Source organism: Drosophila novamexicana, unplaced genomic scaffold (assembly GCF_003285875.2).
Source record: "Drosophila novamexicana strain 15010-1031.04,08,12 unplaced genomic scaffold, DnovRS2.1 tig00001385-arrow-arrow-pilon, whole genome shotgun sequence".
In the NCBI taxonomy this organism is placed as follows: domain Eukaryota; kingdom Metazoa; phylum Arthropoda; class Insecta; order Diptera; family Drosophilidae; genus Drosophila; species Drosophila novamexicana.
In genome coordinates this window covers 766,193-792,502 of record NW_020824853.1, presented here as the reverse complement: position 1 = coordinate 792,502, position 26,310 = coordinate 766,193, and the positions used below count along the sequence as shown (strand labels likewise).

Sequence of the window (26,310 nt, the reverse complement as noted above, 5' to 3'; positions counted from 1 at the left end):
ACTTATTATATATATATATATATATATATATATATATATATATATACCAGCACAGCGCTGGGCATATGCTTAAAAACACTTATCCGTAAGAATATACCAAAAGAACATACCAATTAAAATACCAGTTTAAATACACACCGAAACAAACGTTGAATATGCTTTAAATGTGCAAAATGTTGAATATAACCATAAAACATAATCCAAACTTAATCTGTGTGTGAATTAATCCACCTCAGCCCAAATAATAGCTGAATTTGTTGTAAACTACAAAAACCAGAAAATAGAACTATACTCACAACAAGTAAATTAACCAACACTGGTAATTGCAAAACATTACAAATACAAAACTGAAAATGAAACGGTTGAATTAACAGTAGATGAACAAAATACAAAAAAAAAATACAATTTTTAAACAGTGTTTTTGCTGAACTAAATACAAAAAACAGTAAATAAAATTAAGAAAGAACACATCAAACAGAAATTTGAAAATGAAACATTACTCAACACTATCGCTGGAAAACAAATGGCAAATGGAACAGCTCGCATAGAACATTGAAACGAGAACTTTTGCTAGACAGCATGTGAAACGGAACATGCAGCAGACATTTGTTTTTTGTGCAATAAACAAGTTGAACTATCTGTTCGAAGAAACACTTGAAATGAAACAGTTTTAGACGAACCGTAATTCGTATAGCATTTTTCAAGAATATCATAAGACAGCAACGGAACGTGTGAAATAGAACATAAGCAACCTCTTCAATTGGTATCAAACCGATGAAAAATCCAAACAAAAGTTGGAGAAAATTGTTGTTTCTTTTTTTTTTTTTTTTTGTGCTAACAGTTGTCAAATTATTGAAACTGAACGCAAAAATACATAAAAAAAAGTATTTACTAACTCTAGCTAAGATACTTCAAAGAAAAACCCCTTAAAGGTTTGGAGAAACGGTAACTGAATATATATACATTACGAAAATATTTACATACAATACAGTATAAAAAAAAAACCAAAAAACAAAAGAATACTTACAACAAAACAATATTTTGCATAATTGCAACAAGTGTTTCTAAGTGTTTGTGCCGTGCTGTGTTACAACCAAAAATCTAAAGATTTAACTCATAGTACATACTATATAAACTCTTGATATCTCAAAAACGAAACGAAAAACAAAAAAAAATCAAAAAAAAAAAACCAAAAACAAATCAAATAAAAATGATGTAAAAGTAAAAGTGAAAACAATGAAAAAGACAACTTCGGATTTGCCGAAGTTCGGCATGTTCTATCTGAGAAAACTAAATGAACATATATATATATATATACTATATATATGAACATATATCCGATTGGAAACAAGGACAGAACATGCAGTGGCCGAATTTTTTGATGGAGTTAAGCAAAGAATATTAAAATACAAAAAACATAATTTAATCAAACTGAGTGTTAAACGCCGTGTGACTCCTTTTGAGCTCATCTAATTGTATACCATAAACAATCCAAGATAAACCCGATTAGATAATATCCGTTAAGCACACCGAATACTCTTATCAAACTAATTGAATATTGTAATTGACAGCTAAATCAATATAAACATGCATACATTAAAAACTCATACGACTTTACATTTGTACATCAACTTTATACTATATACAACATGATTACACTCCATATATGAATGTTATATACATGCATGTATTGCGACGACCTGAGGGCCAAGGCAACAGGTTCGCTGCGTTTCGACACTAATTATTTATAAAATTAATTTTACATTAACATATAATGAATGTACAACAATATGCTATATATGCCAATGGATGTATGTGTAATCAACCTATACAATAAGCCAGCATCTAAATTGATCTATCCATACTATGTTACGATATATGTGTGTATGTGTTTGCTCGTATGCTACCAACTATATGCAGACTAAACATATATACATATATATATATATATATTAATATATGTACTACTATATATACATATATGCATATATGTATATGTGTATGGGAGCAGTCGTTCCCCTTATGGGCCCGAACTGCATTGCTTGATTCTGGAATTTCAATTCAATATTTCGGCTACATTTTTCGGGTGTACAACATTTGTTTTGTCTGTTTATGGCCAAAAGTTATGCTAATATATATGATATGCTGGATATAAAACAATTGTATGACATTTATGGAACACATTGCGAAATATCTATATATATACATTAAATAAAACTGAATTTAAAAAAAAAAAAAAAAAACAATTCAATAATTGTGTTTTTTCATATTATTAACATTTGCGGGCAAAACGTGCGCGAACAATTGGAATTGGAACAGTTGCAAACGTTTGAGTGAAATTGAAACAAAAATGGAATTGGAATTAAAATATTGGTCAATTTGTAGGGAGTTGAGATAATAGATCGAATTGGAGAAACAATCGGAATTGGAACAGCAGTAAAGGCGTGAATGATCCAAAGAAAGTTTGAGGCAATAAACAGAAGTAGAGAAACAATTTGAATTGGAACAGTAGGAATTTCAGGTAGACCGAATTAGAGAAACAACTGGCATTGGAACAGAGGTAAAGGCATGAACGAAACTCAAACAGAAATGGAATTGGAATTAATATAAATTTGTCTCAATTTGTGAGTCTTTCAAGCTAATAGACAGAAGTTGAGAAACAATTGAAATTGGAACATAAAGGGGATTTGGATTAAATTAAAGAGAGAACAGTTGAAATTCAATTTAGAGAAACAATTGGCATTGGAATGCTTCTCATATAGAACTGTACAAATTGGGACCATGTGAATTGAAACAAAAATGACTACTTAAACGCTAAACTAATTGGTCATCAAATGGAACGTGTGGGATTGAAATTAAATTGATAAGTGCTTCACATGAAATGTTTGGAATTAAATAACTAAGCTTAGACTCCATTTTGTATTGAGGTTTTTAAGATCTGTTCAAATTGAATTTAGCGAAAGAGTTAAAATGGCAATTGTTATTATTTAGAGCTGTAGAAATATGGACTATGTTAAATTAAAACAAAAATTTAACAATTTAAACTAAAACTAAAACAGTTGCTTAACTAATTTGTCAACAAAAACAATGTTTGATATTGAAATTAAATTGATTGATGCTTAATATGAAATTTCTGAATGTAGAATCAAAGTATTTATCTTTCTGGTAAAGTAAACTGCATTTGTTTTTCTTCTTTTTTTTTATTGAGGGTTTTAAGATCTATTTTCATTTTTATTGAATTTTCGAATTATGTATTTTAATTATTACATTTATTATTATAATTATTATTATTATTATTATTGGTATTCATAAGAGTTTACATTCAATTGTTTTTGTTGATTTACTTTGTTTAATGCTCGCAACGTACATCATTTATATAATTTTTACAATATTTATACATATATGCATATCTATATACATATATATACATACATACATACATTCGCTTATATACGTATATATACATATATATATATATATATATTTATACTTACATACATATACTGTACATACATGTGTATATAGTAAAACTAAAAGGTAGACACTAAGACTGATGCGCACATATGTATATATGTACATATGCACACACACATACACCTCCATATACATACATACATAAGTATATAGTCCAAAAAGCCTTAACTTTAACACATAAATCAGTCGAAATACATCATTTAATTTATTATTATTTTTTTTTTATACTTGTTGCTTTATCTGATTTCAATAAATTAACGTACAAATAAATGGTGTTTTTTTTTCCTCTTCAGTTTTTTTCATTTCAATTGCAATTTTTAAACATACAAAGAGCCAAAAAATATATATATGGAAATTAAATTGTTTTTTTTTTTTTTCAAACAGCAAATGCAACATACCCTTTTCGCACGCTTTATATATAGGATATACATGCATATATATAAATATATAAGCATATGCATATATATACATACATATATATATATATATGAATATATATGAATATATCTTTGATTTTCTTTATAGTTTATATACAATTTTATAATTATGCATTAGCTTGAAAGTATTTTGTTTTTGTTTTATATGTTTTTGGGCTATATTGAAATAATCTATTCTTTAATTGTTATGCACGCGCAGGAACAAAACATTGAGGTCGCTAAGCTGCACACACTCACTCACACACTCACACACACACACACACTAACACACATGCACTCACACTTAGAGTTTTTAGTTTTGTGTTTTTGCTGCTCTTGTGGTAAGTATTTCGTAAGGAACTTGTTTTTTTTTTATAGAATTCTATTATAACAAAGCAAATAATACATAATAATACAAATAAACGGAGCTATATAGCAAGTATATAGTATATATATATGTGAATGAAAAGGCATTCCGTGCCGATCAAATTGTTATCTATCTGTTTTGCATTTAGTATATGAATATAACTATTTCGATTTGTTTACAGCAAATGCTTATAAAGCTACGTCAAAAGCTCAAAACAAATGTTGCTCGAGAAATTCAACTATTGCACTATTATTGTTGTCTCAGCATCTGAATACATCTACAATATAGATATGCGACTATATACGGGCATATGTAAACGAAACAAAAAAAAAGCAGCTGATTTATATACATATATATATATAGAGAGAGAGACATATATATTGATATAGTTATATAGGGCACAGTGTTCAATTTTGGCTATTAGTTCAGTTATATGTATACGCTATATATGCATATATATGCTGGATATATGGCTGGATATATTGCAGTTACAAAATTTAACTTGATTGTTGTTTAGTTTGTTGCCTAAAACAATTCCTATATACACAAACGCACACACACACACTCAAGCACACACAATTAAGAATTAAATTTAAAAAAAAAAAAAAAATTGCTTTTTGTTATAAATTAAAACAGAAACATTTTGTGAACTAGCTGAATTAACATTAAAAGACAACGCAACGCCTAGCTACGGCCTAAAATTTAAACGTTATATATACGACTTTTGAACACTTTCGTTTGCTGTTGTTGTTGGTTGTTGTTGTTGGTTGTTGTTGGTTGTTGTTGCTGTCGCTTTAAAAGTCCAGCGAGCGTCTGTGTGGCGCGCCTGTTGTTGCTGTTGTGCTTGTGTCCGCCGTTGTTGTCGCCGTGCTGCAGCTGTCGCCAGCAGCTGCCGGGTCATCGGGCGCCATCACATCATCGTCGAATCCATACCAACATCACATGACCATAATTTGCAGTGCTACTCATTGATCTATGGTCCGATAGATGCGTCGCTGCGGCTCGGGCGTATAGTGGATGCGCGTCCGGAAATGTTGCGGCGAGCCGGGCACACTCTCCGAGCCGCGACGCGGCGGCGGCAATGGCGGCGACGCCGAGACATAGCTATTTGAATGATGTTTAGATGATTAGTTGAACGCCAGCATTAGTCTAGTTGTGACGGTTGCGGCACACTTACCGTCGCTGCAGCAGCGGTGAGCCCGGCGGCTGGCCGCTCAGCTCGAGCAGATTTTTACGCAACAACAGCGGCGACTGGCCGCGATTGTAGCGCGGCGGCGGATCCGGACTGCGATGACGCCTATCCAGGCCGGCCAGCAAATGTGGACTGGCCGGTGTACTGTGGCTACCGCAGCTGTTGCCGCCGCCGCCGCCGCCGCCGACGGCCACGCCGCCGCTGCTGGCATAACGTCGCAAAAAGCCGCTGGTCGCTAGCACATGGCCAGCGGCAGAGGCTGCCGCAACGCCAGCTGCACCGCTGCCCGTCAGCGGCTCCGTTGTGGGTGAGGTGCTTTGGCTGGTATTGTGGCTGCTGCTGCTGCTCGCCGCGGACAGCGTCCGATAGTAATAGGATTTGCCTGTCGCATGGCCGCTGCTGCCATTGTTCATAATGCTCCGATAAGCCGGTGGCGGTGGTTGCGGTGGCTGCGCCGGCTCCAAGCCGCCCAGCTGCTCATTCCCATTGACATTGGGCGCCGTTGCCGTTGCCGTTGCCGTTGGCGTCGCTGTGGAATTCAATTGGGTTTTAACATAGGTCGCAAATTGTCGCTTCATGGCGCCGGCGATTGTATTGAACCAGCCTGATTGATCGATCGGTTGATTGATTGTTTGTTTGATTGTTTGTTTGTTTGTTGATTGATGGTTGATTGATGCAGTGCATGTGGAGCGTGTATGTGGTGCGGGCGAGCGTGCATGAGTTGTGCGTGCGTGTTTAAATATGTGCGTATAAGTGTGCGTGTGCGTGTGCGTGTGCGTGTGCGTGTGCGTGTGCGAGTGTGTGTGCGTGTGTGTAAACAAAGAGAAAGAACACAAACATAAAGAGCACAAGCGAGCGAAAGAATTAGTCGAGAGCCACAGAAAAAGCGCAAAATGCAACAACAACAAAATAGAAACTAAAAAAAAAGCGCAAGAAATTCAATTTCTAGAAAAAGAAAAAACGATTTGCCCGGTACCTAATTCATTTTGTTATACCCCGAACCCATTCAAAATGGGTAAAAAGGGTATATTGTATTTGTGCAAAATCCAAATGTATTTAACAGGCAGAAGGAAGCATCTCCGACCCCATAAAGTATATATATTCTTGATCAGCATCAATAGCCGAGTCGATCTAGCCATGTCTGTCCTTCCGTCCGTCTGTCCGTATGTATGAACGCAAGGATCTCAGAACCTATAAGAGCTAGAGATTTTAGATGTAGCCACTCCTAGTTCCCGCGCAGATCGAGTTTGTTTCCGATAATCGATAACTTACTTCGTTTCCAAGCAATCGATAAAAATCGATATTGATATACTGTTCTTTGGGCAATTTTGGTAAATAATAAGAGCTAGAGTCACCAAACTTGACATATAGCTTCTAAAATAGAATATATATATGCATTTGATGTTGAAAGAAGAGGGTTCAGGGTATTCCCTAGTCGGGAGCTCCCGACTAGCACCTCTTACTTGTTTTTAATTTCAGTTATTACTTTTCACTCATTTTCCGCCCGTGCGAATTGATATGCAAAACAAATGGAATTTGCATTGCGTGTAAAAACGTTTTAAATGCATTTTCCAAGAGGATCCAAGATCCAAGAGGATACCGTATGGTTAAGCAACCACTTTTCAAGGAATCCGCCCTTTTTCCACAATTGCTGGTGAAACTTCCTAAGACGCCAGCAACACGTTTTCATAAAGCTTTCAAATAAGTTTAAAAACGGCCGATCGGCCGAAATTTGAAGATGTCGGGCATGAATTTTCCAAGTTATGAAGCTAAAACAGAAAATTCAACTGCCCCATTTCCACACAGAAGGGTGGAATTAGCGAAAAGTGTGAAACTCGTCTGACATCAATTGCCAAGTGCATGAAATGGACGTGCCCAATTTTCGGGTGGATTTTGCGAAAAGCATTCTTTTGGGTAAGCAAAAAAAAAAAAAAATTGCATACAATCGTTTTTCGTGCAATTTTCACAGTTTCGAGTGAAATTTTCCAAAGCCCAAGATCACATAAGGTAACTTTAGTAAAAATTTGAGCTGTACATCGATCAGTCAGTCAACCCGTCAGTCATTCAGTCAGGACAAACCGTTATATATGTATATAGATATATACTTAAATATGAACACATAAAAAGATAATGAAATCAAGAAGAATTTTGTCAGGCACTCACCCGCATCCGCATGGCTGGAGTACACATGCTGCTCCCTGGCATCTAGATTATTGCTGCTGCTGCTGCTGCTGCTGTTGTTGCTCGTCTGGCCAATTAGCTGGCGACGGGCATACAATTTGCTCAGCTTGCTGCCCACCTGAAGACCAGCAGCAACAGATCCTCCGCCAACTTCGCCGCTAACATAATCCGGCTGCAGTTGCTCTGGTGATCTACAGGGCAAGCTGCTGTAGAATATGTTATCGCTAGTTCTTGTTGTCGTTGATGTTGTTGATTTTGCTGTTGTTGCTGTTGTTGCGGGCGTTGGCGTTGGCGTCAGCGGCAGCGGCTGATACTGCAACTGCGTCGCATTGCCGACGCCAAAGTGTCCGGCTGCTGTGGCACAAGGCGATGCTGGCGCTGCGCCGATGGCTATTTGCGAGCACGTCGACTGCGTCGATGACTGACTAGATGTGGAGTGCGAGGAGGGTGGCGCCACATAGTTGCTGTGAAACGGATTCGTGCTGGTGCCAATGACAGGCGCAGGACGCGGCGCCGCCGGCGCTGGCGCTGGCGTCGTCTGTGGCGGCTGATGAAAGTGATAATGTTGCGGTTGCGGCTGATAATGATGTTGCAGCTGCTGCTGCTGCTGCAGATGTTGCTGCTGCTGCTGCAGATGTTGCTGCTGGAAGTGATGTTGCCGCTCGGCTGCCTCCTTTTCGCGTAGCTGATTCTGCTGATGATAGAAACGCTGCAACACTGCAAAGAGCGAGAGGTAAATAGAGAAAGAGAAATAGAAAATTAGATAATGTTTGAATACAAATTTAGCTAAAATATCAAATAAAGACGAAGACTTAGACAAATCGTTAAAGAACCAAATAAGAAGCGACAAAGTTTTAGTTGCGCCTAAAATGCACTGACATAAGGCAAACGTGCAGGACATCGACATATATAAGACTATTTTGTATTTAAGACATTTTTAAAGAGAAAAAGAAATGCTCTATAATGTCGAAATAGGGCTAAGGTATGCCTTGAACATGGAGAACATGTAAGCTAGATTATTTGAATAGCTCTGTAAGCAATTCGCTAACTCAGAGAATAATATGTTCGTTAATAATGAACTCTACTTAAAGACAGCTTATTAAATTCTAAAATAAACTGAACATGGAGGACATGTTAGGCATATATTAACAATTTAAAGCAAGTCTTTGCAACGACAGAAGTCGTCAATATGAACAGGCAATAATTACTTATTATATACAAATGCACTTTATATGCTTTATATGTATAAAGTAAACATAAGGGCTGCCGGTTCGAACTCGCTTATTTTCTACTGTTCTGTTGCCAAAACTGGCTTGCTTGTACGAAAATATATACGACAAGCAATATTTTCAGAAGTAAATTCTAAACTAACCACAACCAGCCGGGCACAAATTGTTACATAAGGCATAAAGCTGGTTCGAATCCTGTTAAGTACACATATTTATATGATAATAATGCCTAGACTAGCCCCTCACCTATGGGACTCTGATTGCCTGGCTGCATACGCTGTTGTTGTTGTTGATTGTTGAGCTGCAATGCTGTTGTTGTTGTTGTTGTCGTTGCTGTTGTTGTTGTCGCTATCGTTGGCTCTGTTATCAGGCTTTTGGGCTGCAACGTGGGCGAGCCGAGGGCGCTGCAATTATCAATTCTACTATCACAGGTATCGTACGGCAACGTTCTCTGCGCTGCTGGCAGACGCCATTTGGGCGTGCTCATTAGCTCAGTCGGCGTTTTGGCTTTACTATGCGGCAGTGTTGTTATTATTGTTGTTGCAGTTGTTGTGGCAATCGGTGTTGTTGCTGTTGCTGCAATTGGTGTTGTTGCTGTGACAATCGCTTGATGTTTCTTTTGACTGAACGGCGATGTTGTCAAATTGCGTAATATCGATTGACCTGCCAATAAAATAAAAAGTATAGATTCAGTTACATTTGTCGCTGCACAAGTGACCATGTCCGCGTGTCCGGCATAGCTTACCAATGCTACTGAATACAGACTCCTTTTTGGGGCTCTCATCCGTGTACTTGTAGTGCGAGCCATTGCTCAGCTTGCGTTGCATGAACGGCGACTTGCGATACAGCTTGTTGATGTCGTTGCTGCTGATGCTGCTGCCACCACCTGGCGGCGACATGGGACTTGCGCTGCTGCTGCTGCCGCTGCCACCGCTGCCGCCGCTGCTGAAGTTGTTCAATGTTGTTGCTGTTGCTGCTGCTGCTGCTGCTTGTTGCTGTGGTTGTTGTTGAGGTAGTTGTGTGGCTGATTGCATGAAATACTGCGTACCCGTAGTAGCCGGCGCCTGCTGATAGCTTGGAATCTGTGTGGGTTTTATTGTCTTCAGCGTTTGCGTATTGCTTGGACTGCGCGTTGTCAATGCCGCCGCATTTCTTCCATACAATGTGGCAGCTTCTTTGGCGCGTGTTGCTGCTGCGGCTGCTGCTGCTGTTGTTGTTGTTGTCGCTCTGCAATTAACGCATAGTTTTTATTAATTTTTGCAGCTGCTTGTTGAGCCCGATATGTGCAAAAAAAACACACACACACATAAAATGTACGCCAGCATGACAGCGTTAGAGTAAAACAGACACAAAGAGAGCGAGAGAGTAAGAGAGAGAGAGAGAGAGAGAGAGAGAGAGAGAGAGAGAGAGAGAGAGAGAGAGAGAGAGAGAAGGAAATAGAGTTCAGTGCTATGCGGCGCGAGCGAGTGAGAGCAGGAGGCGTGAATGTGTGTGTGCATGTTTACATGTGTGTGTGTGTGTGTGTGCGTGTGTGTGTGTAAGGAGCGAGTGGGCAAATGTTTAGATGTCTCGACTGGATCATGGAACATATATGAGGTAAATGAGTTCAATGAGATAATAAGCGCAAGGAACAATTAGAAAGCAACATACCAACGAGAGAGAGACAGAGAGATAGAGACACAGAGAGAGAGAGAGAGAGAGAGAGAGAGTGAGAGAGAAGGAGAGACAGAGAGATGTATTGAGTGCGCGCTGAATAAGTGCAATTAAAAGAATGAGGCATAAGTCCTAATTTCGATAGTTATCGATTGCTAAGATAGCTTACGCCCTCTGTTATCGGTACTAAAATGTTTTGAAATTCTATTTCGAATATTATTAGGTCTAGAAACCGCGTAAATTAATGCCGACGTTTTAATAGAATATATACATATTTCACAAATTCGATTCACGATAACTATCGATAGTTATCGATTCAACACTATCAACTACTTTTCTTTCTCTGCCCCTCTCTTTCTCGCTCGCTTTTCAAAGCCTCACTTTCATCCTTATCAACGCTATCAACTACTGTTCTCTCTTCCCCCTCTCTTTGTCGATCGCCATTTAAAACCCAGAATGTATCACTTTTCACTATGTTCCCCACGCACAGCATCAAGGGGTATGACAATTTCGAGCCGCCAGAGGGCGCTGCAGAAACCGAAACAAGGAAAGCGTCGCCATTGTGGTGTGTTGAATTTGCACCAGAATCAAAATCAAAACTCAACACACCGAAGAGTGCCCGATAAAAAGCAAGAGATGATAACGAATGGGATGAAACAAGCGAAAGACAAGATAAATAAAGCACATCAGATAACATATATACACATATATATATATATATAAGGTTGGAACTTGTACATACATATAGACGGAAGCGGTATGTGCAATGTGGTGGCATTGAAACGAAACGAAATGGAATGGAATGGAATGAAACGGCAGCGAAAACAATTGCAATGAACGCCACAAATTGCGAAGCATACAACAAACACTTAAACTATGAGTAAATCAAATAAAAATATATGAAAAGAAAAATGAAAATTAAAAATTGCAAAAAATTTACCTCGTTTGATGTGTGAAGTCGTTTTTTTAAATATATATATATACATTTTTTTTTTTTGTGGCAAATGAATTAAGAAATAATTCGAAAAATTAAAATTGTTAAGCCCCAAGCAACATGCAGCAGAATAACAACAAGAATAATTATAAAAAAATACAACAAAGATGTTAATAAAAAAATTAATAATTAAAAATTAAAGAACATTAATGAATCAATGCGCATTAGTATAATCATAATAATAACAATAATAATAATAACAAGAAAACTCGGTAGTACTTACTGAATTTGACTTTTGATTTGGGAGGAGTTTTATTGTATTGATTTATGTTTTCATTTCTTTGATTATGGTTTCTTGCATTTGTCTCATTTATATATGTGTATATCATATCATGGTAAGGGTATATCAATTATTATTATATATTTATATATATATATATATGTATATGTGTATATAGATATATATGTATATATGTTGTTGATTGCTCGCATTATTGGTTATAATCAATTGGTTTTTGTTTTTGTGGATTTTTTTTTTTTTATAAGTTTTTATGTTTTGGTTTAAATCGGTTTTACAGTTTGCCTGGTTTTGTTTTTTGCATTTATTATAATAGCATATATATATTAGGAATTAAGTAACCTACAAAAAATGGTAATAAAAAAGATGAAAAAAGAAAATCAAAAAAAACACACAAATTAAATAGTCAATGAAACGCAAAACAAATTCGAATTATTCTTTTGTTTCTTTTCTAATTTTTCATGTAATATATATAATTATGTTTTTGGGCTTTTGCGGGGGCAGAGAGGGGGCTGTGTGTGTGAGGAGGAGAGTCTCCGTGGGGAGACTTGGCACTCACCAGAGCTGGGTGAGAATTCGGGGCCATATATATACATATATATATATTGTATATATATTGTAGGGTATATACAAAGTTGGCACTGACAATGCATCAATTCAAGCATTGCATCAATATGAAATCAATTCCATTTTTCTAGGCTATATTGAGGGTAGGTACAGCTGACACCGGTTAGGAACGAAACGGAATGGAACAACTCACTGAATGCCTGTCAGTGCCCGAATAAAGTGCATACGAAGTGCATTTAGAGCATGGTGGATAAGTGTTACAAAATAGAAGAAGAAGAAAATGTTGTCAAAATAGTAGTAGCAAAAAGGTAGTAGAATTGTGCTCCAAATAGTAGTAAATCAAGTTGAAAACCAAAACAAATCATAAAAAACAGTTAAGAAGAAGAAGAGTGTGTGAGCGTGGATAATAGAGAGACATGCCAACGTTAAGCTAAAGTTCTTTTCCTTTTTTTTGTTCTCTTTCTTTTTTTTTATTATTATTATTAATTTTTTAAGCTAGCAAACAGGAAATATTACAAACTTCAGCAAACACCCTACAATTAGGTACGGGTTTTAGTTGTATTTTGTTGTTGTTGTTTTTTTTTTGTTTTTTTTTTATTGCCTACCTGTTAAGAAATTTTGTTTGTTGTCAGAGTTAGCTAAAGAAATCAAAAGAAAACGCAACGTAACGGAATGAAACAAAAGCGGAAACGGAAACAAATATTGAAACGAAGCGTTGTTGTGTACATGGCGACCGCAAACACACACACACACACACGCACACACACACACACACACACACACACACACACACACACGCACACACGCACACACGCACACAGCCAACATCAGACAGGCAGGCAGTGGGCCACAGGGATTGGCATTATTGTTATTATCATTTTGAAAATGGGGGGCCGGGACAGCTTGGAAGCGGAGTCGGGTATTGGACTGGTAATGCTTAATAGAGAACTGGCGGCTCACCTCGTCAACGTGGAGTCGCCATTGGCGCGCAGTCGCTTGCCCGCAGCACAGTCGATCACATTCTGAAACCAGTTGGGCACATCGACATGGGCCAGCTCGTAGCTCTTGATGAATGGCTGGGCCAACAGCTCCGGATATTTGGGTCGATCCTGATGGTTCTTGGTGAGGCTGCAACGAAAGCAAACCAGAGACACATATGTAATCGTATGACAAGCTTAGCCATTGCTTGACGTTTACCACTTGATGACAAAATCACGAAACTGCTGACTGAAATTGTAGCCATCGCCGCTGGGCAAACACGGCGGCTCCGAGTCGAGTACCTTGGTTAGCACCTCAAAGTCCGTATTGCAGCCCTCGTACGGTGAACGTGCGGTGGCCAGCTCCACAAGCGTTATGCCCAGCGACCACACATCGGCGCGTATATCGTACTTTGGTTTCTTCGGATCAATGCGCTCCGGCTGCCAACAGCACATATAAAAATAGAACAGTACATTATTTAATTATCCTTGTTTTAAATGGGCTTCGCACTTACCGCCATGTAAGCTGCACAGCCAGCAGAACGTGTATTCGCCTTGGAGTCCACCAGGCGGCCGCTAATCCCAAAATCGCATAGCTTTATATTGCCGCGCTCATCGATCAAAATGTTCGACGGCTTCACATCACGATGGATGACGCCGTGTTTGTCCTTCAGATAGGACAATGCATTCACCGTCTGCACAGCGGGATATAGGAAGAGGAGCAGGCGAGGCGGGGGCAGGGCAGGGCAGGGGAGAAACAGAAGAACAGTGTTAGTTAACTAAGTAATATGAGCTTAATGTATCGCCTAGACATTAAATCAGTTTCAAATATATGCACAATTGCAAGCGAAAGGCTTTATTTAAATCAGTGTTGAAAAACGTACTTCGCGTGCTATTAACTAACACTGACAATGCACTTTTTAAGCTTTTGACATTTAAAATGGATTCATTTTATTCAAATTTATGATAACTCTCTCTCTCTTTTGTTCTACACTAGAAACATTTGAATGTAAAAAACAAACAGTGTTAAGTAACCTTAATTTTAAATGCACTGCAAATATTTGTAATCAGACAGTTAAGCATTTAATTAACACTGTCAATTTGGCACGAATTTCATTTGTTTTTTGTAAATTTAAATAAGTATTGCATAGTAGCAAAACTAAAGTAAACTTTTTTATGTAATTTACCAACACTATCAATTAAGTTCATTGTAGGTTGATAACATTGTCAGGAGATGCGTAATACCGTGAGGTAGCTATAAGGTATTCCTGATCATTATCCCGATCAATATAATCTAGTTTCTGTTGCAATATATCATTTATTTTCTTTAAGGATAAGGGAGTCAAGTTCGAATTGCGGAACATTCAAAAACAGTGTTGCATAGTTATATGACATGAGGAACTAGCAATTTTCAGCTCGTTACTCAACACTGCGCATTAATTACTTAAAACTCCGGTTTGTCAACACTGTTAGCTAGATTTATTGTTTTTCCCTATATCTTTCACATATCTCTATCTATCTATCTAATATATCTTCCTATTCATCGTATATTTCCATAATCTATATAATATCGCTAGCTATCTATCTAATATCTGTATCGATCTATCTAATATCTCAATCTATCTAACTAATGTATCTCTCACATATATCTGTCTATCTGTCTATCTATCTATCTAGCTTTATATCTAATATGTCTATCTTTCTACTATCTAAACTAATCTTTTTAGTATCTAGTCCCTATCTATTTACTTAATATCTCTATCTTTCTATCTAATATCTGCGACTATCTATCTTATATATCTCTATTCTGTATGTCTGTCTAATTATCTATTTTCTGTCTATCTATCTGTCTATTTATCTAACTATTTTTAGCTTGTGGATAGGAGTTAAATGCGGATTGACTTACCGCCACCGTGACCTTGCCGAGTATGGGCTCCGGCACCGGCTTCTTGGACAGTTTGAGGAGCTTATCAAAGCACATGGACATTAGCTCCATGCAGATCCACACATCCGGATCGCGGACAAAGCAGCCCAAACACTTGACAATATATTTGCAGTCGTGCGATTTGAGCACCACATCCAGATCCATTAGAATGCGTTTATTCTCCTCGGCGTTGCCGGTGCGACGCATCTGTTTGACGGCAATGACTGTGTTGCTGGAAACGTGCAGCATTTTGACCACATTGCCGCTGGTCCCGTTGCCCAGATCTCCCAGATGCTGCAGATCGTGTATATCTGTCGGATACTGTCGCCCATTAATGTTCAGTTTGCCCGTTTGGCCCATTATCATCTTCAGTTTCTTGTCCGTTTCCGTTTCCGAGGGATGCGCCTGTGTTGGCAGCGGCAACATCATGCGGCGCGTTCGAGTCGTGCCAGAATCACCTAGAGAAAGACCGAGAACGAGAGAGAGAGAGGGCCAGAGAGAGAGAGAGAGAGAGAGAGATAGACAGGGCGAAATTCATATGAATGTGGGTTGATAAGGCTCAAGTTTCAGCAATGCGCGGATAAATAATAATAAATATTGCCACTCAACAATTTGTTTTCGTCTCTAATAACCGTTAGTCAAACAAAGCGACCATGTGTGTGAGCGTGTGTGTGTGCGCATAGGAATACCATGCACACTGGCACAAACTACATTTGCTTCGGATGCATTCTCTAGTCAAGGTCAAAGCTATCAATTTCCTGGATTTTCATTGTGCGACATCGCTAGCCCAATAATGGGGCACTACTTAGGTCCACAAATGTTTCTTTTTAACTTGCGGAAGTCGTTTCTTATAGCCTGCACCCATTAAAAGTCTAAAAAGGGGTAAATGAAGGCAACTGTACTTTCATATAGTATATTTCTTCCTGATCAAACGAGTCGAGTGGACACCAAATTTGACATATAGACTCATGTGTGGTTATAAAACTTTAGTGCGACCTTTTTAGCGTAATACTAATAACAATTTTCAAAGCTTAAACTTGTTGAGAATTGCAAGCGAAATCGATTTTGCATAAACCAAAGAAATATACTTAGCTTAGCTCAAGTGTATATCATTTTCGAATTGTTTTCAAAAGTGCAACAGGGTATTTGCTAGTTAATCAATTGATTGAATATGATATGTACTCTGATCCGAAGATCTGCAGCCGCTTTTGTGAATGGGTCAAATGAAGCCCAAAACAAATCAAGCTTGTCCCACTGTGCATTACATTGACCACGAACTGTGAGCAGCATTATGTGTGCTGTTATTGTTAATACTATTATGACTATTATTATTGTTATTGTAAGCGTTAAATAAGTTATTACTTTTCAGCCGATTCAAATGAAATATTACAACTAACAACAACAGCAACAACTGCGAATCATAAAAATGATTTGTAAACAATGCGCGAATTGGCAAAACGCAAGACGAAGACAAATTTCGTCGCTATCGCCGCAAAACTCACGCGAGTCACGCTGTCTCCCTCACTCTCACCCTCGCCTTCGCCGTTGCCGTTGCCGTGGTGTGCGTGTGTCTGTTTGCGGGTGAAGAAACGCGAAACCAAAAGCGAATAAAAAAACAAACAACAATTCGAACAGAGGCGACGGCGACGGCGACTGCGGCGTCGGCGGCGAAGTACGCATATCAAGACATTACTCCGGAAATGCCAAAAAAAAATGCCAACAAACATGCCAAATGAAAGCGGCGACACACAGACACATGTACATGCACACACACACACACACATGCACACATAGAAACGCAAAAAATAGGCGAACGAGCGGAGAGAGTAAAAGAGAGCTGCAAGTGCATTTGCCGTTAATTCGCAGTGAGGCTCACGTGCGCACAGCATTCAATGGTCCAATTGGAGTTGTTTACGAAAAAGCTATTGGAAGCACATAAAAATGAGCTTGCAATTAATGCTTGCGTTCCTAAAAGTCGCAATCCAATTGGAATTGGAAATGGTCAAAAATATGTTCTCTCTATAGCTATTTCATATGCAAAAGACGCCATCACAAACTCCAATATCTGGAATAAGCATGCTTTGTTTAGAAATTCTAATTGGAATTGTGCAACTTTGATTTATCGATAACATTTGCCCATGCCGCCCAAAAGAATTACCAAATACGCGAACGTAAATCCAATAAGAAACAATGCGAATAAGACAACAACGCACACATACATACGTGCATAAGAACAAAAGCATGAAGCGAAAGCAGCAGCAGCAGCGGAAGCAGCGACGCTGGCTTCTGTAGAAACATTTGCATGTATTGATGCTGCGGGCTGCAATTGGCGAAAACAAGTTTGTTGTTTTTGGTTTGTTTTGCTCGCAGCGTGCGCTTATCTATGCAATCGAAACGCAGAGATCGATAACGAGGGCCCTTTGTTAAGCGTATTACATGCAAATACATGTGCAAGTGTATGTGTAAGTGCATGAGCACATGAGTAAACGAGCCTTTATCGTATCTATCGAAACGCCAATTTCTTATCAGCACACACACACGCACACACACAACTGCAGTTGTATTTGGTTTTTAACAGTATTTTTACTTACGTATGGGCAAACTCGGCGTTGTGCGCGTATTCCTGATGGGCGGGGCAAATCCCCCGCCAGCAAAGATGCCCGACGACAGCGACGTTGGCGCCGGCAGCGCACCAACTGCGGCTGGTCTAGTGGGTGAGGCGGCGTTATTGGCGGCAGCGGCGGCGGCAGCGACACTTGCAGCTGCTGATGCCGCTGCTGCTGCATCTGCTGCTGCAGCAGCAGCTGCTGCGGCGGCGCTAACGGCCGCTGCAGCATTTGGTGTTGTTGTTGTTGTTGTTGTTGTTGTTGCTGCTGCTGTTGTTGTTGTTGTTGTCGCTGCTGCTGCTGTTGCTGTTGCTGCCGTTATTGTTGTGGGCCAGACACGCGCGACGGCGTCGCGCGCATTCGATAAGACGATTTGTTCATGTGATTCGTTTTGCGCCTGCAGCGCAACCTCCAGCGATTGCAGGCGACTGCCAATTGTCTCAAATTCAATTGTGCTGGACATTGTTGCAGCTGTTATTGTGTTTGTTGTTGTGTTCTTCTTCCCTTTTGGCTTCTGCTTCGTTCAGTTGTTTTTGTTTCAAATTCGATTTTCCTGGCGTTGTGTATTTATGGCTGCAGTTGGCGCTGCTACCGCCACACACATACGAACACTCACACTCGCACACACACACACACAACACTCGCGCGCACACACACACACAGTGTGCGTGTGTGTGTCTTTTACTATTTTTTATGCACTTGTATGCGTGCGCGTGAACTTTCCACTTGCAGACGCCGCACAACAACAAAATTTTAACAAAATAACAAAAAAAAAAAAAAAAAAACCAAATAAAAACAGAAACGACAAGCGACACAGACGCACGCACGCACGAACAAACGAACAAACGCACGCACGCACGCACGCACGCACCCAGCACACAGCACAACAACAACAAATACAGCTCGCGATTCTTTTCCTTTTTTTTTTTTTTGATGCAGCACTCGTTATTTTTGTAGGCGTTCGCTTTGCACTCGAGCGTTACTTCGGCGTATGCTTATAATTGTTGCTGGCTGGCGCGAACACTTGCACTTTTGCATTAAACTTTAACTTTGATGTATTTGCTGGCTAGTTCGCAATGCACATCCTATAAAACAATGTGAAATTGTCCACCACCAACAAGAAGATAGTGTGTACAGTGTGACCATCCGGCGCTAGTATGTAAATACACTGAGCCACCAACCAGCTGGCATCGATGAATTGTGAAAATATCGATATATCGCTCAGTTTTGTGGTAAAACTGTTATGTTTTTGTGTGCTACGCTTTGCTCGTGTTCGCGTTGTACATTGAACAAAATAAAAAGCATAATAATGCACATTATTCAATATTAAACTTATTGGCAATCAATTGATATTTTGCCACAATCAAATCAAGAATTTCACTGCTCAAGGACAAACGCGAGCCAGTGTGACCACAGAAAATACTAGCATATTATGTGTGATTAAAAAACGAGCAGGAAACGGCTGAGTTGGCAACACTGCGATTATCCCACTGTATTGTTTTCAACGAGGACGAGTTGTGCGCGAGTGTTGGGTGAAAAAAAGAAAAAAGATATCAAAGAAAAGTAAAGCCCAAAAACCGCCATAATCGTACAGAGCGCGGCATTGCGACAGCATTTTTTTTTTCCAATTCGCACAATCGAATGCGCAGCAGGCATACATATCCACAACACGATTTGACCAAATGTGGTAAAAATAGCAAGAGCAGCAGCCGCCGCCGCCGTCGCCGCTCCATCGACGTCGCCGTCGCCGTCGTTGTTGTTTTTGTCGACGCCGACTCAAAAAATAACCCACACAACAGCAGCAGCAGCAGCAGCAATAAAAGTATCCAATAGCGGCCCCAACTAAAAGTGGAGCAAATAATTTCAGTTACCAGGCGAAACGTGCAGCGCAAAACGCGTGAAGAGTCAAAGAAGTGCAAGTGCAGGCCGCCAAAGACGCACACGCATATATACATACACCCACCTACTTATACATATACATATACACACATACACGTATTTCAACTACAGAGCGCAGCGCCGCAATGTCACGACCACGTCCGCGCCTCACACCCATTGGCATTTCGCGTGAGCCGGAACCGGCATTGTAAGTGCATTGGGGTTATGACATTATGACACTTGTTCGTTTTGCTTCTGCCTGTGCCTGTGCGCGTGCGTGCGTGTGTGTGTGTGTGTGTGCGTCCGCGTATGAATGTGTGAGCGCACAGAACCTAGCTAAAGTGTGCGAAGAGTGCGCAAAACAATCTGTTATAACATTTTTGGGCAAAAGCGTTTTGTTGTCGTCTGTATGTGTGTATGTGTGTGTGTGTGTCTGCTTATAGATTGAACTGGTTCGATGAACGACAAAAAAGCCCACAGCTATATTTGGCATGCCGAATATTGTATACCCTAACAAACCAATTGCAGCAATAGCTAGCTAATCCTTAGCTAAATTATTAAAAATGTATCTTATCAATTGTTACCGTTAAGGGAAACTGTCCGAAACATGCGAAATATGTAGACAAATAACAGCACCACACTTACAACTTACCCTATGCCATGTTAATGCTGTTGTCTCGTTCCAACCAATGGCAAAAGCAAAACGAACAGCCAGCAAGTGTCATGCCAGCATAAAGTGCAATCTTTAACATTCTGTTAATTGTGTTAACAGCGTGCCGCCGCGTAACCTGGACTCACGGGCAACCATACAAATTGGTGAGCAAACATTTGACATCGATGCCGACAGCCTGGAGAAGATCTGCGATTTGGGACGCGGCGCCTACGGCATTGTGGAGAAGATGCGGCATCGCCAAACGGGCACAGTGCTCGCCGTTAAGCGCATCCCAATGACTGTTAACTTCCGGGAACAGCAGCGCCTAATTATGGATCTGGACATATCGATGCGTTCCAGCGATTGCCCGTATACGGTCCACTTCTATGGCGCCATGTACCGCGAGGGCGATGTCTGGATATGCATGGAGGTGATGAACACCAGCCTGGACAAATTCTATCCGAAGGTGTTCAAAAATCAGCTAACCATGGAGGAGCCGGTGCTCGGCAAAGTGAGCGAATCTATGCAAAATATATTCAATATATAATTGATTCATATCCAATTGTGGACAGATTGCGATGAGCGTGGTCAGTGCGTTGCATTATCTGCACGCCCAGCTGAAGGTCATACATCGTGATGTAAAGCCATCAAATATACTGATCAATCGCGGCGGTCAGGTAAAAATATGCGATTTTGGCATCTCAGGTGAGCGCTGTTAACTGTACATAACCTCAATATTAGCATAGGCTCTGCATTCCGTTCCATTCCATTTCGTTCCGTTTCGTTTCGTTTTCGATTATATGACAAGCAATGGAAATAGCCTAATGTATTCCGATTTATATAAATCCAAAATTTTGATTACAACTGTTCCATTCCGTTTCGTTCACTTGAATATATGGAAATGAAATGGGAATTGGAACTGGAACTGCAACTGCAACTGGCTTCCATTTCCATGGCTTTTGTGTTAATCGAAATCACTTTTCACGCATTTTACTCTCCTCCTTCTCCTTCCGCAGGCTATCTAGTTGACTCCGTGGCCAAGACCATAGATGCCGGCTGCAAGCCTTATATGGCGCCGGAACGGATCGATCCGCAAGGTAACCCAGCCCAATATGATATACGCTCCGATGTCTGGTCGCTGGGCATCAGCATGATTGAAATGGCCACCGGCCAGTATCCCTATAATAAATGGCGAACGCCCTTCGAGCAGCTGCGTCAGGTGAGCACAGAGCACAGAGATCCCCTCCAGCCATAGACCTGACCTAACCCATTTCTATGCATTAGGTGGTTGAGGACGATCCGCCCAGGCTGCCGGCGGGCTCATTTTCCGCCGAGTTCGAGGACTTCATAGCGACATGCCTGAAGAAGGAGTACACGGCGCGACCCAACTATGAGCAGCTGCTGCGGCACGGATTCATTGTGGAGCATTTACAGCGCAATACGGACATCTCGGAGTTTGTTGCCAGGATATTGGATCTGCCCGATGAGCAGCCATCGCAGTAGGAGCCAAATTCGATGATCCAACGTCTTGTGCACGGATTCAATCAGAAACAAAAACAAAACAACTGTAAATTGCCGCCGTCTTCTACATGCATTTTTGTATGTGTGTGCGTGTGCGTGTGTGTGTGTGTGTGTCTCTTTCTTCCACTGTGCATGTGTGTGTGTATGTATGTGGAGCGAGAGAACTGCAAGAGAAACAAATTGTTAGGTTAAGTACGAAATCAAATCAAACACGCATACATACATACAATCAACTATATTATATATATATATATACTATGCATATATGTATGTATATATATACTGCAAGGTAATTTGTCGCATTTGCAGCGCTCAAGTGAAAATGAAATCAAATGAAACTAAATGCGTTTCGCAATAAGCAAAAATCTATAGAAACTAAAACCAAACTGTGCCTCAGCCTTGGCAGCCCAGCCAGTTGCTGTCAAACTGTACTATGTTAAACTTCTAGCTCTACATGCATATAACACTAAAGTCCACTTATCTAATGCAGCGTGCCACGTGCAACATGCCACAAAAATAAAAAAAAACAACTAGCATCAGAAATCGCCAAGCAAATTATGTAAATTGTTAACAAATATACGTGAAATAGCTAATTAATGTTGTATGTAATTATTTGTTGAATTATGTTTTTTTTTTTTTTTTTTTCTCTCTCTCTCTCTCTCTAATAATTAACTTATACGCATATACCTTAATATAAACTCACTGTAAAATGAAGCAAAAAAAAAAAACAAAAAAAAAAACTAAAAAAAATGTTATAGTTATAATAATGTAATATTTGATAAGGCCCAAAGGAAAAGTGTGCATCGGGTCTAACTAGAATTCAATTCTAATCTAAATCGAAAAGAAATGCTTTATTAATATATACATATGCATACATACATATACCAATACATATATATATACACATATGCATCCATATGTCTGCCTATATACTTATACATACAACACAAATACATATGCATTGTTAAGCACAACACATACGTAACGTATGTATGTATTGTACGAACCGTGAAAACTTCACATTTTTCGATTATTCAAGTGTGTGTGCGTGTGTGTGTGTGTGTGCGTGCGTGAGTGTCAATTATTACTTGAAACATAGGATTGAGACACGGCTGTCAATTACATAGATATATACATACATACATACGTTTACATACATAATTCATTTTAAGCAAAATAATTGAACAGAATAAATTGCAAGCATGTTAATTGCAAATGCATAGAAAAACGTTTCCACTGTGGCTTGTAAAGTTCTTAAAAAACGTATTGAATAAAACTATAAAATAGCTGCCCAAACAAAATCTGCTTTTTAATAATTACCAACCTTAGCATTATGGAAGAATCAGGGCAGAGTGACAATATATAGATTAATGCCTAATCTATTGGCAAAAATATTCAAATGTAACGGCTACTGTTATGTAGTGTGTGAGTCGTTGAAAAGTATCGCGCACGCGATCGATAGCAATCGATATATTGTTTAAGCCACCGTGTGTAAATCCCGTGGAAATACATTGGAATTTTAGTCCACTTCACTTAGTTTTCAACGAGCAGCTCATTTCCGACAGCGGCATTTGACATAATTGAGTACATCATTTAATACAAGCCATTAAAAGTTATCGATAACAGTCACGAGCTCAACAGTCGATATATCGATACTCGGAACGGCTCTTTGTTGCTTTTCAACTGTTGAGCGGGGCGTGCATGAGGGCTTTATCTGCAGCCATAAATATACATACTTGTGAAACAAACGATAATCCACTCAGTAACAGAGCAGAGTTGCAGCGAATAGTTGGCATTTCATATTGAAAGAAAAACAAAAAACTCACCTGGGCAACATTTAAAGGAATTTGAACAGACATAAATATGAACAGCGGAACGCGTAATTTGTTGTTGCTCTCATCGTCGCGCCTGCACGGGCATGGCTTTTTGGAGCATGCACGCGCCCAGCTGGAGGATCTGTTTCAGGCGTAAGTCTTGCATTTGCATTATTGCTATGCTATTGCAGGCGCTTCCTTTTCAGCAAGAACGTGAAAACGGTGCTCTTTGTGCCGTATGCCCAGCGGGATCATGACAAGTACACGGCCACGGTGCGCGATGCACTGCAGCCGTGGGGCTATACTGTCGAGGGTCTGCACACGAAAACGGATCTGGGACGGGCGCTGCGCGAGGCACAGGCCATCTTCGTGGGCGGCGGCAATACGTTTGTGCTGCTGAAGCAGCTGTACGATCTGCAGCTGGTGGAGCTGATACGCGAACTGGTGCTGCAGCAGGGCCTCACCTATGTGGGCAGCAGTGCTGGCACCAATGTGGCCACACGCTCCATACACACCACCAACGATATGCCCGTGCTGCAGCCGCCCAGCTTTGAGGCGCTGGCCCTGGTGCCGTTCAACATCAATCCGCACTATCTGGAAACGGAGGCGAATAGCCAGCACAAGGGCGAGACGCGCGACGAACGCATTTCCGAGTTTGTCAGCTACCATGGCCGGCCCGTGCTGGGGCTGCGCGAGGGCACCAGCGTGCGCGTCCAGGGCGATCAGGCAACGCTCCTGGGCGAACGCAATGCGAAGCTCTTCAAGCCGTAAGTTCTGATCCCATATGCATATGCCTGATGCACATTCTGATATTGATCCATGTTCATTTCACAGGGATGGCTCTGCCGTCGAGTATGCTCCCCAGTCTGATCTTAGTTTCCTGCTGCAGCCCTGAGACTGATCTATATATAGAAATATGAAATATTGTACAACATTTAAGCATTGTTTTATGCAACAATTATATATATATATATACATGTATATACATCGTCATGTTCGGGATGGAACTGCTTTATCATGGCATTGGCTTTATCATTGTAAAAACTATGACTAAGCATTATTATATATATATATATATATTGTTATTAACTGCGTCCATCAGCTAGAATGGATTAGACAACCTGAAGTCTTCCAATACGTTCGTTTATCCAAGTTAAATCAAAGTTTGAACAAGGTAATACAAATTTCCCAAGTATGACTCTTTCGACTTCTAATTATTATTGAAAGTTCAGGTAAAGTAAGTTCAGCTAGACTGAAATAAGTCTCACCTGTTCGATTGACAGTAATTCTCTTAGAATGAATTCTCGAAAACGCAGCAATTACAAATTTCCAGAGCGTTTATCGAACTTGATTAATGTATGTATATATATATATATATATGGAAAAATTAGTGTAATTTTATTTCATTTTTCAAGCCCTAATTTTAGCTTTAATAAAAGTTCTTGACGCAATAAATGATATGCCAAACGAAATGCAAAATGCGGTACAAAATGGTTTTCATATTGAAACAAATAACTGGCAGGCAACTTATTCGAACTCTAAATACTATATATTTGTTGTTTTGTATAACAGTTGGCACTTGTATAACAGTGACAATAGCATGCAATAGCAGGAATCGTAACGTATCAAGTATACTAGATCTTGGCATTTGTATAACAGTTGTTACATATATAACAGTAATTGTTACTTAATTTTTTATAACAGCTATTGTTTTCATATCAAATTGAGCTGAACTCAACAGTATAACAGTTAGAAATTGTATAACATGCTATTTCATCTTAAATTTTTAACAGAAATCGTAGCGAATAATATAATCTCCACGCTGGCTAGTAATTGATATAACAGTTCTCAATTGATTTTTGCGATACTTGCCTGACAGCGTTTACTATATTATTTAATATATTTATAAATAATTGTATAACAGCGCTCGTGTTTGTTAACAGTTGAACTCAATATAACAGTTAACAAGTAGACAATAGTATATTCGTAGACATGCGTGCTTTTTGGAATAGTGTCATATTTATAACAGTTTACAATATTTGCCTAAATACTAGAAACTGCAAAATGTCTACAAATGTTGCACATATTGATGTTGCACGATTATAACAGTTGCACAGTTGAGGTGAGGCAAGATTTTGGCCACATTAATTTTGGCAAAGCCGGCATATTTGCAGTTCAGATTGGAATTTACTTCAACAGCCACTTGTTAAACAAAGTGATATACAATATTAAATATATATATATATATGTGTGTGTGTATATATATACAAACACAGTATAACACTTAGCTATGCACTAAATATAATAGTATATATAGGAATTTGCGGCAAGTTATAATTACATGCTTATGTCTATAGATTAATAAATTATTTATATAGATATATATATATATATATATGTATATATATATATTGGCTAAATGAGAGCGGCTAATGACAAGCTACGTTGGACCTGGAATATTGGCTAATTTGTTGGCTGTTGTTTGACTGTTATACAACTGTTATACAACACACTTGCTAGGCAGCCTACAGACTACTTTCGATATAGCTAATTATTTATATATGTATAGTATATGCTTAAGCTTAAGCAAGCTAGTTGGCAGCTACAAGTTCCCCTTCCCCTTCCCC

General features: G+C 39.4%; 3 protein-coding genes across 3 annotated transcripts; 2 read left to right on the top strand and 1 right to left on the bottom strand.

The window, feature by feature from the left end:
• Positions 1-4,852: 4,852 nt before the first annotated feature.
• LOC115767394 (dual specificity mitogen-activated protein kinase kinase hemipterous-like) lies at positions 4,853-17,872 on the bottom strand. Its single transcript, XM_030711658.1, has 10 exons — positions 17,804-17,872; positions 15,195-15,670; positions 13,804-13,983; positions 13,509-13,729; positions 13,272-13,439; positions 9,605-10,086; positions 9,106-9,522; positions 7,613-8,347; positions 5,435-6,053; positions 4,853-5,361 (listed from the first exon to the last, which is right to left on the bottom strand). Exons 2-10 carry the CDS (start codon positions 15,639-15,641, stop codon positions 5,223-5,225), a joined length of 3,408 nt encoding a protein of 1,135 aa, XP_030567518.1. The 5' UTR covers positions 15,642-15,670; positions 17,804-17,872; the 3' UTR covers positions 4,853-5,222.
• A 1,249-nt stretch (positions 17,873-19,121) lies between these two features.
• On the top strand, positions 19,122-23,170 carry LOC115767381 (dual specificity mitogen-activated protein kinase kinase 6). The gene is made up of 5 exons (XM_030711641.1): positions 19,122-19,904; positions 20,469-20,859; positions 20,921-21,053; positions 21,365-21,567; positions 21,633-23,170. The coding sequence occupies exons 1-5, from the start codon at positions 19,843-19,845 to the stop codon at positions 21,849-21,851; spliced, it is 1,008 nt and encodes a 335-aa protein (XP_030567501.1). The 5' UTR covers positions 19,122-19,842; the 3' UTR covers positions 21,852-23,170.
• A 415-nt stretch (positions 23,171-23,585) lies between these two features.
• LOC115767397 (probable alpha-aspartyl dipeptidase) lies at positions 23,586-26,270 on the top strand. Its single transcript, XM_030711660.1, has 3 exons — positions 23,586-23,836; positions 23,890-24,450; positions 24,518-26,270. The coding sequence occupies exons 1-3, from the start codon at positions 23,733-23,735 to the stop codon at positions 24,576-24,578; spliced, it is 726 nt and encodes a 241-aa protein (XP_030567520.1). The 5' UTR covers positions 23,586-23,732; the 3' UTR covers positions 24,579-26,270.
• Positions 26,271-26,310: the final 40 nt, after the last annotated feature.

Bases quoted from the DNA above. Each gene is read 5' to 3' on its own strand.
- LOC115767394 (XM_030711658.1), bottom strand. From the start codon at position 15,641: ATGATGTTGCCGCTGCCAACACAGGCGCATCCCTCGGAAACGGAAACG. The intron at 13,440-13,508 runs GTAAACGTCAAG...CTTTCGTTGCAG, and splicing joins CGTGATTTTGTCATCAAGTG to CCTCACCAAGAACCATCAGG. The intron at 10,087-13,271 runs GTGAGCCGCCAG...CGTTAATTGCAG, and splicing joins GGCGACTCCACGTTGACGAG to AGCGACAACAACAACAACAG.
- LOC115767381 (XM_030711641.1), top strand. From the start codon at position 19,843: ATGTCACGACCACGTCCGCGCCTCACACCCATTGGCATTTCGCGTGAG. The intron at 20,860-20,920 runs GTGAGCGAATCT...AATTGTGGACAG, and splicing joins AGGAGCCGGTGCTCGGCAAA to ATTGCGATGAGCGTGGTCAG. The intron at 21,054-21,364 runs GTGAGCGCTGTT...CTCCTTCCGCAG, and splicing joins ATGCGATTTTGGCATCTCAG to GCTATCTAGTTGACTCCGTG.
- LOC115767397 (XM_030711660.1), top strand. From the start codon at position 23,733: ATGAACAGCGGAACGCGTAATTTGTTGTTGCTCTCATCGTCGCGCCTG. The intron at 23,837-23,889 runs GTAAGTCTTGCA...CTTCCTTTTCAG, and splicing joins CTGGAGGATCTGTTTCAGGC to CAAGAACGTGAAAACGGTGC. The intron at 24,451-24,517 runs GTAAGTTCTGAT...TTCATTTCACAG, and splicing joins AATGCGAAGCTCTTCAAGCC to GGATGGCTCTGCCGTCGAGT.